This window comes from Quercus suber, unplaced genomic scaffold (genome assembly GCF_002906115.3).
Source record: "Quercus suber isolate HL8 unplaced genomic scaffold, Cork oak 2.0 scaffold_50, whole genome shotgun sequence".
Classification (NCBI taxonomy): Eukaryota; Viridiplantae; Streptophyta; class Magnoliopsida; order Fagales; family Fagaceae; genus Quercus; species Quercus suber.
This window is the reverse complement of record NW_027069515.1, coordinates 1,981,722-1,991,684: the sequence shown is the minus strand read 5'-3', so window position 1 is coordinate 1,991,684 and position 9,963 is coordinate 1,981,722. Positions and strand designations below refer to the sequence as shown.

General features: G+C 34.2%; 1 protein-coding gene across 1 annotated transcript; it reads right to left on the bottom strand.

Moving 5' to 3' along the window:
- Positions 1-6,306: 6,306 nt before the first annotated feature.
- LOC136066889 (uncharacterized) lies at positions 6,307-7,096 on the bottom strand. The gene is made up of 2 exons (XM_065771905.1): positions 6,899-7,096; positions 6,307-6,699 (listed from the first exon to the last, which is right to left on the bottom strand). Exons 1-2 carry the CDS (start codon positions 7,094-7,096, stop codon positions 6,307-6,309), a joined length of 591 nt encoding a protein of 196 aa, XP_065627977.1.
- Between the last annotated feature and the right edge of the window lie 2,867 nt (positions 7,097-9,963).

Sequence of the window (9,963 nt, the reverse complement as noted above, 5' to 3'; positions counted from 1 at the left end):
ATAGAGAGAGAAGAAAAGGGATGAGATATATATTTTATATGTGAATACGAACAAAGGTAATAGGATATATCCTATCAAAAAAAAAAAAAGGAAATAGGATATATATATTTTTTTTGACAGATATGAATGTTGTTTTTTTGGAACTTAATTAGTGCATATTGCTTAATTATTATTAATTAATTATTGTCTCCTCTCCTTTCGGGTGTGTTTTTTAGCACTAATTTTTGGCGAGGTTTTAGGGATTAGAGTGAAAAATTGAATAACCGAGTGTGACATGGCGATGGCTAAAGAAACAAGCAAATTTTGCCGCTTCGATCTATTTATGCTAATTCTACTCGTTTTAGATTTCTTTTATTTTATCCATTTTCTTTAAAAGGGCTTGCTCCTTAATTCATGGATAAATGTTGGACTTTAAATGTTATTAGACCGACTAACACACTCAAATCTCATTCTTATCATGGCAAACAGATTTCATAATATAAGGATGAGGATGATTTCTATTTCCTTTTTCCCACGACAAATACAGTATATCTATAAAAGAAAAAGATGGAAAGCAACTATGTTAAGATTACAACACATTATGATTAGGATGAAGAGGATTTGAATTGCTACTATCCTATAGGCTATAGGGTGATTAGTAAAGTCATTAGCTTATCTCATTACTTCAAAAATCCGACCAGACAATGAATCAAAAGATAGACTAGTTTTCAAATATCTAATCGGATTAGGATTGGAGTAAAGGTAAATTCATAAAAAAATTTAAGGTAAAAAAACTAAAAATCCTATTAGAAAAACAAAATTCAAGGTCAAAACATAAATTACACCCTTTAAGTGTATTGAATTGTTATTTCGTCCTTTAAGATTTATTTATATCATTTTAGTTAGGGGTGTACATGGTTCGGTTCGGTCGGTTTTGGAGAGGTTCTTTGCACCACACCTATAGGGTGCGGTTTCACCCTATGCTTGACCACACCTCACTTTTGGAAGGTAAAAAATGGTCTACAAAAGGTGCAGTTAATTTTAACGGCTCAGTGCGGTTTGTTTAGTTATATAGGTATGGAAAAAGAATTATGTGGTTGAGTGCAAAAGAGAAGAGGAAAACGGTTGGTGGAAGCCTGAAAATCTGAGATTGAGAGGGAAACACTACAAATTGTTCGGCAGGATTAGGGTTTGGAAGAAACATTATGTGGCTGAGAGCAAAAAAGAAGAGAAAATGGGTTAGGTGAGAGCCTGAGATTTTGAGATTGAGTAGGAAGAAAAATGAAGGTGGCTAATGACTGATGAGTGATTGAGTTCTAAGTCTGAGAGGTGAGATCATGAGAGGAGCAGAAGTTTAAAGACTAAAGAGGAGAAATGAAATTATGAGAGTAGCTGAGTCTGAGTAGGAGACAACTCAAGAGAAAAGACGTGTGTGGTTGAGATTAAAAGAGAAAAAAAAAATATCTTGCATACTAAATGACTCCATTAGTGACTCAAATAGTGACAATACGACATCGTTTTTTGTTTTTTATTTTTATTTTTTAATTTTTTTTTCAAAAAATGCAAGTGGCAAGTCAATGAGTTAGTGACTAATACATACAGCATTTTTTTTTTCAAAAAATGCAAGACACTAGAGTTACTAGACAAAACCACTCACACTCAGTGATGAGACTATTCAATTATTCCTCCTGACACACGTTTTTTGACTAAGAAATGTAGCCTCACTCACGCACATTAACTTATTTTTTAATTCATTTTTTTTTTTTTTTTTGATAAGAACGATAGGCCTGTTCATGGATAAGAATTCCAAAAAAAAAAAATAAAAAAATTGATCTATTCAAGGATGAGAATGTTAGGCTTAGGCGGCCTCTTCAATCTTCTCTTCTTAGAACAGTATGATATTTATATACATACATATATATATATATATATATAAACATGCTCGGGTCGGTTCGGTATTCATCAATGTGCACATCTCGATGCCGATGGCCACACCGTTCCAACATCGGTACTGAAGATCTACCGCCGACTACCGTGCTGAAAACCTTTGGCAGAGCCCTGAACAAGGCGGGGCGGGGCAGTCAGACCGGTTCTGTTGGTGCTGGTATATCCATGAACAGGCCTAATTTTAGTCCATTAAGTTCACATTTGTTGCTAGTGCTAATCCTTTTTCCATTCATACTCATTAATTGTTGTGTAATTTTTTGATGCTTCAAAAGCATATTAAATGCATACTTATCCCTCTCACAGAGAATAATGGATTCCAATTTGAATTTCATTAATGTGACCTTTTTTTTTTTTTTTTTTTTTTTTTGCTCTGATATAGAATTCTACTTTAATCTAATCTAAGTATATGTGTATGAAACTCCCTTCTAGAGACTTAAATCCCGGCGTTTGTCTCTCACACTCTACAAGCACTTATACTTGTGGAGTGACCATCATGCTAAAGGTGTTGGTGGTATTAATGTGATCTACTATTATGTTAGAGGGAGGAATATGTATTTATTGTGCGCTCGAAGTACTAAATAATTACTCTCCTACATGTATTTTTGGTTTTTTTCACAATTATTTGTACTAAAGAAAATGGGTCCGATTAACAGGTGTCCTTAGGACATTAACTAATGAGAAATGATATATTTACAACATTTTTACAACAAATCTTAAATGGCGGGTTGTTACTAGTTGTTGTTAGGGTAAAAAAGTAATCTTAGTGTTAGTTTCAAATTTCAACCAATAACAACTAACCACTTGTGATTTGTTATAAAATTGTTGTAGACGTAGCATCTCTCTTAACTAATGGATCATTTTAAGAAAGCTTTTATACCACTTTTATGAGAAATCTTAAAAAATGTCAAAAATCAATAACATCTCGATGGGACAAAGGAATTACATACACTCAAGAGAATAACCAGATACTCAAAGAAGTCTAAACACTCTTGTTTATAAAAAAAAATTGTCAAAAATCAAATACTTTTTTTTTTTTCTCATAAAAAGTTTCTAAAAAGTATCATTTAAACCAATACACTTAGACTATGATGATGCCATAAAACACTACCTTGAAAAATTGTCCATATGGCTCGTCTACAGAAAAAAGAAGGATGGCACAGCCAAGATTGCCGCGTCCGTCCTTTGAGACGGACGAACAAGGTCTCGTCCGTCCCAAAGGACGGACGAGGAAGGCATGACCATGCCAAGGCACGTCCACCCCTAAATAGGGATAGACGAGCCAAGCATTTGTGACTTAACCAATAAATCAAAACCTCCATCATTCGCAGTGAGACACCGGTTCAGATGAAGCAACATCTACGGAAGTTATGGAAGTTACCTCCGATTTTGGTGAACTCCTTGACAATAGGAACGGTTATCAGAGAAAATAACCGTTCCATACACTATATAAACACAATTCTGCGTAGAGGTAAAGGATTCTGATTTTTTCATTTTGAGAGGAAGGAGAAAAAAACTTAGATATTTTTTCCTCTATTCCAGCCTTCTAACTTCATCATCGGAGGGTCATAGACCGGCCTCCACCGGTCTTTACTCTGATTGGGTTTGGTTTTACAGGATTCAACTCTCAAGATTATTGAAGTCTGAAGATTTCCAACCTACTGATTTTCTTGAGTTATCAGACTATCCATTAACTTTTCTTAACACCCTTAGATTATCCATTAACTTTTCCTAATGAAAATTAGTTACACTCTAATTCTTTTTAAATTGAAGATTTTTTTAATAAAATCAAAATAATCAGGTGGTGTCTCTAACTACACTAAAAAGCTTGTCCAAGTGCCCAAACTGTCTGTAAGCTCATGATTTTTTTGGGGGGCATCAATGACTGAATGGGCAGCAATTATGTGGTGGTTTGAATTTGATTGAAAAAAATTAAGTTTGGTAGTGGCCTAGTGGGTAATGGTATTGATTCTATTGAATGTTGTGTTTCATGTGTGAAAATATGGAAAAATTTTCACGTGAATGTTAGGGGCAGCTCTAGGAATTTTGTTTAGAGGGGTCATTAAAAAATTTTAATAAAAAAAGAACTTGAATATATCGAGGTACGAACCAAAAAAAAAGTTAATACATGAAGTTTTACAATTTCCTTCTACATGTATTCAAATTTTGAATTGTTATATGATAGTTCATTATAAGTACTTCCTCCGTCTCACTTTTTTTGTCCTCTATTCCATTTTGAGATGTCCTAAAATATTGTCATGTTTCTAAAAATAAAAGTCATTAATTTACTAATGTTCCTATTATATCCCTATTAATTTACAAATTCAATTTTTTGATAAATTTTTTAAAGGGTAGTTTTGGAAACTTATACATTTTTAAAAGGCAGACAAGACAATAAATGATGTTCCCTTAAAAAATTTGACTTTTCAAACAAGACAAAAAAAATGGGATGGAATGAGTATTTATTGCCAATGTGGATAGTTATGAGCCTATAATCATTTTATTTTGTTAAGTTTATCTAAAATTTTTATTTTTATGCAATTTTTATTATCTATTTGTTATTATTTTTATAAAAATATTTTAAACTAAATTACTAAACTAAACTCATTGGTTTTGTATTAATTATTGACACACATAACCATACTCATTCATACATAAAATTATACACTAGTGTCTACTTAACTAATCAAATGCTTGGACAATCATTAACTTTACGTTTTTTTTCTTAAATTTTACTAACTTTATAACAAAAAATTATTATAACATGTTAACAATATACACACATATAACAAACCATATCTATTTCCCAATTATTAAATTATATATATATATATATTATATGTATATACAAACATCCACACATATCATAATTCACACAAATAATATTATAACAAAAAGTAATGTACACAATCAATATTAGACACACTTACATACATAATATAAATTTATAAAAAATAGTGACACTTACAATCCACAAACACTTACTTTTTATTCTTAAAGTTAGAAATACTTGTTGTAGGGTCAAGATTTGTAGCTCAAGCCCAAAAGATATAGGATGCAAGCCCAATACAATAAATTTGTAGAGAGTGAGTGAAAGAACTAAGTTGTTTGTAAATTAAACAACAGTTAATCAAGACTCTTAAAAGATGAACATGTGCAAAAACAAACTTCAAACTTGAATAAATTGATGTCCGAAGAGATTAAAAGCTAATACAATTCCTAGAGCTACAGTTAATCTTCTTTCTTTCTCACTTTCGATTTCTTCCGATCCCCCCTCTATGAGAGGTCTCTTACATTTATATAGCTTTCTTTTCAGACCATCTTGATCGTCCACTTGTTCTTCATTTAAGCATGCACTTGAGTACATGTCCCATCAAGTACTTTCTTTGGTTCTCCATGAGCAGTGGCAACTGAGATTGCACTATTCAAGGGTATTCTCCACATAAATGTGGCCAAAAAAGTTATTGCAGTGCATTTAATGCGGTTGTAGCAGTTTTTCCTTTAGATATTTCTCCGTTCTTATCATCTTGATTCATGCCTGAAGTTCATCCTTATCGTTGGAACTGCCAAGAAGGTCACTCAAACCACCTGGGTATTTGCTTGACCGATATCTCTCATATCCGAGGAGGACATACTCCTCAGACTATATTATTCTATCATTTCCTTGCATGGTTGTCCAATCTAGGGTTTTTCTCCATCATTTACCCCTCCTCGGACGTACCCACATCTTCAAATAGGGCCCAAGGCCCAATATATAAATTTAGGCTTTTATCCCCACAATAGTCCCTCAAAATTCTAATTTTTCCCTTGCATTCGAGGAGAATAAAAATGGGATTTTGATCTGCCACAGAAATAAAGGTTAAAAATGTAAAAATTACCTGATTTTACACATGTGAGAGCATAGATTTAGGCGACCACACTCATTTATCTTCTACAGCAATGCGTCAAATGTTGGGACATATTAGTTTTAACTACTATAAATCCTTTTCGATATGGTCGAGGATTCAGCTTCGGGCTTATGCTAAATGGCAGCCACTAAGCACTGTCTCGCCATAGATTGATTCCCAGGATTTCACTAACTTGTCCTTCAGACGGATACTTAACCTTCTGATACAGAGTAGAGGAGACAGCCCTAACGTATGAAGCCAAGGTCTAGCCACAATTGCAGTGAATACGCGTCTATGACAAAGAAATCTACCTCTACCACCTTTGAACCAGCCTGCACAGGTAGTCGTATTTGGCCCTTTGGGATAACAACTCTTCCTTCGAAACTCACTAGAGGAGAATTGTATGGTGTTAAGTCATCAAGTTTTAAATTCAGCCCCTTATAGAGATCAGGGTACATTATTTCAGCTGCACTACCCTAGTCCACCATTACTCTCTTCACATTATACCCCCAATTCTGAGGGTGATTACCAAAGTTTCGTCATGGGGTTGGATGGTTTCAATCTTGTCTTTGTCCAAGAATTCTAAAACTGGTGGAATACTAGTTTTAGCTCTCTTCAGATCTTGATTAACGTCTTCTGTGGGTAAAAGGGCTATTGACATTACCCTGGAGGGGTAGAATCCTGTTCTTCCAAGTGCAACGAAGATAACATTGATCGTTCCCAAAGGGGGTCTTGAAGAAACATCTCTTCGAGATTCTGAGCTTGCTTGACTTCCCTGGCCACTGGAATGATGTAGGAGTTGCTTTAATTTTCCCTCATAGACAAGCTGTTCTAAATGATCCCAGATACTCCTACAATCTTCTATGATATGCCCATGATCCTGGTGATACTGGACGTAGAGATTATGATTACGTCTTTTAGGATTTCCCACTATCTTGTTCGGTCGTTTGAAGAATGGTTCATTTTTAATTTTCTCCAAAACTTGATGCACTGGCTCTCAGAATACTGCGTTGACTGCTTGAGAATTCGTCGATCCAGACTGTCCAACGAAATCTCTCCGCGGTCTATTGTTATTATGACGATCTGACCTGAAATTCCTCCTTTCCTGAGGGATAACATTTTCCTTGCTGTTGATCCTCTTCAACTCTTTTATACTTATCAATCCTATCCATTAGGTTAAGCACACTGGTGACAGGTTTTCTAGTCAGAGATTTCCTTAAACCATGTTCAGCGGGGAGGCCAAGCTTAAATGTATTGAGGGCCACTTCATCAAAATCGCCTTCCATCTCATTAAACATCTCCTTGTACCTATCTGAGTACGTTTTCAAGTCTCACCTTCTTGCATGTTCAAGGATAGCAATGAAGCTAAGGGTCGAACGACTCTTCGGCAGGTGACAAAATGGGAACCGAATGCTTGAGTGAGTTCTTTGAAGGAACTAATGGAATTTGCTTTCAGGCTATCAAATCATCTCATCACAACTGGTCCCAGACTGGATGGGAAAACTTTGCACATCAAAACTTCATCTTTAGAATGGACAGTCATCCTTTGGTTGAAGTGGCTCACGTGTTCCACAGGGTCTGTTCTACCATTATAGATAGTGAACGTCGGCTGATGAAAACGACGAGGGAGTCTTGCCTCTTCAATCCTACGTGTAAAAGGCGATCTGGATATTTGGTTCAAGGCCTTGCTCATAGCGTCGTTCCCTACGCCTCCACGTGATGGGCTTCGAGGTTGTTGTTGCCGTTTATGATAATGTTCTTCTTCATAGGAAAAGGATTCACTAACTAGTGTTCAAGACCTTCGTTTATAAGTAACGTTTTGTTCATCGTTAGAATTATCATTAGAGTATGAAGAAGTCCGCTTCCTCTTTGCATGGCGCAGCTCCCTTTTTAACTGATCAATCTCTAGTTACATGTTCTTGTTATTCTTTGCATGAGATATGTGACTTCCACCTTGTGGCTGGCTTCGGTCAGTATGTGTAGTATGTACACTACCTTCACGATCTCGTCTTTGCTCCAAGTTGAAAAAAGGATCAACATATTGGGATGCCCTGGATTCTATTGGTTGTTGCCCTGGTTCAGCCATCGTCAACTGTTGCTTCCACTCTCGCTCAAGCTCTCCCCACAGACGACGCCAATTGTAGGGTTAAGATTTATAACTCAAGCCCAAAAAATATATGATGCAAGTCTAATAAGCCTAATACAATAAATTTGTAGAGAGTGGGTGAAAGAACTGGGCTGTTTGTGAATTAAACAACAGTTAATCAAGATTCTTAAAAGATGAACAAGTGCAAAAACAAACTTCAAACTTGAATAAATTGATGTTCGAAGAGATTAAAAGTTAATACAATTCCTAGAGCTACAGTTAATCTTCTTTCTTTCTCACTTTCAATTTCTTCCGATCCCCCTTCTATGAGAGGTCTCTTACATTTATATAGCTTTCTTTTAGACCATCTTGATCGTTCAATTGTTCTTCATCTAAGCATGCACTTGAGTACACGTCCCATCAGGTACTTTCTTTGGTTCTCCATGAGCGGTGGCAGCTGAGACTACATTGTTCAAGGGTCTTCTCCACATAAATGCGGCCAAAAAAGTTACTGTAGTGCATTTAATGCGGTTGTAGCAGCTTTTCCTTTAGATATTTCTCCGTTCTTATTATCTTTATTCATGCCTGAAGTTCATTCTTATTGTTGGAATTACCAAGAGGGTCACTTAAACCACCCGGGTATTTGTTTGACCGATATCTCTCATATCTGAGGAGGACATACTCCTTGGACTATATTCTTCTATCATTTCCTTGCATAGTTGTCCAGTCTGGGGCCTTTCCCATCATTTGCCCCTCCTCAGACGTACTCATATCTTCAAATAGGGCTCAAGGCCCAATATATAAATTTAGGCTTTTATCCTCACACTTGTAATAAGGGTGTGTAAAATTTAAGCCAAGTGTGCAAATATATTTTTAAGAAAAAATTATAGTATTAAACTAAATATATATATATATATATATTGGAAGTCAGTGCAGCGCCGCCCATGTGAAGATCTTTGTGTTGCTGGTCGTTCCTGTTTGTTTTTGTTTTTAATTATTAAAATAAATTTTAATAATTTTTTAATATACAAATTATCTTGGATGGAATAATTAATAATCCTAGAAAATATGAAGTTACAATACTAAAAATGACCCAAAAAAGAAAAAAAAAAAGAAACTGACAAAACGAAATGACTTTATTTTTAAGACGACGAAATGACAATAGATCGACTCTCGAACTTAAAGAATACAGTTTTTATTTTTATCTAAATTTAATCAATGGTTATTAAATAATAAAAATCAACAGAATAGATTTATAATAACTAGTAACTTTCATTGAATTTTTTTTTTTTTTTAAATCAAGTGAATTCCACATTCTATATTTAAAAATACATAGATAAGAAAGTATAGTAAACAAATTATCATTAGGGGAAAAAAAAGCTTCAAAGTATAAAGCATCTTATCATCTTGAAATTGAGGTAGTAATAGTATCTAAGATGTGGGTGGTACCAATACAGATATAGATCAGTTGACGGATGGGATGGTATTTTTAAGTTTTCCTTCACTTTTTTATATATATATATATATATCAACTTTTGTGATTAGTGTTGAAATATATATATATATATATCTATATATTTTGATAGGAAGTGTTGAAATATTTTAGTTATACTAATATGCTCTAATCCAACTTGTTGACACTTCTCAAGAATATCTTACCATTTCTAACCATTTTATTGTTCTCTTTTGATATTAGCAAAATCTTTATTTTAATCTATACAAAATTTTTCTGCCAAAAATTTATAACTTATCTTCCAGTAAATTTGTATCTACGTACAAACAAAAAATTAATCATAATTCATAATTCATAATACATTTTTCTTTTTTCTTAAACCAAAGTTTTAGGAGGACTCAACAATCACCACCAAACTCGTGTGTGGCACGTGCAAATGTGCAATGAAATATATTCAAAATTAATGGTAGTCTTGTAATTGCAAGCATCGGCAAAACAAGAAACACCAGCCACGTTATATTTTTAAAGCTGGGATTCTACGTTCTAACATTGTATCGGATAGAGAAAACATTAAAAAAAAAAAAAAAAAAAAGATAGAAACATTTTAAAAAAAA

What these genes read in the sequence shown, in the direction of transcription:
- LOC136066889 (XM_065771905.1), bottom strand. Translation starts at nt 7,096, where the DNA reads ATGGAAGGCGATTTTGATGAAGTGGCCCTCAATACATTTAAGCTTGGC. An exon ending in CAGGAAAGGAGGAATTTCAG is followed by an intron (nt 6,700 to 6,898) that starts GTCAGATCGTCA and finishes CTCTACGTCCAG; the next exon opens with TATCACCAGGATCATGGGCA.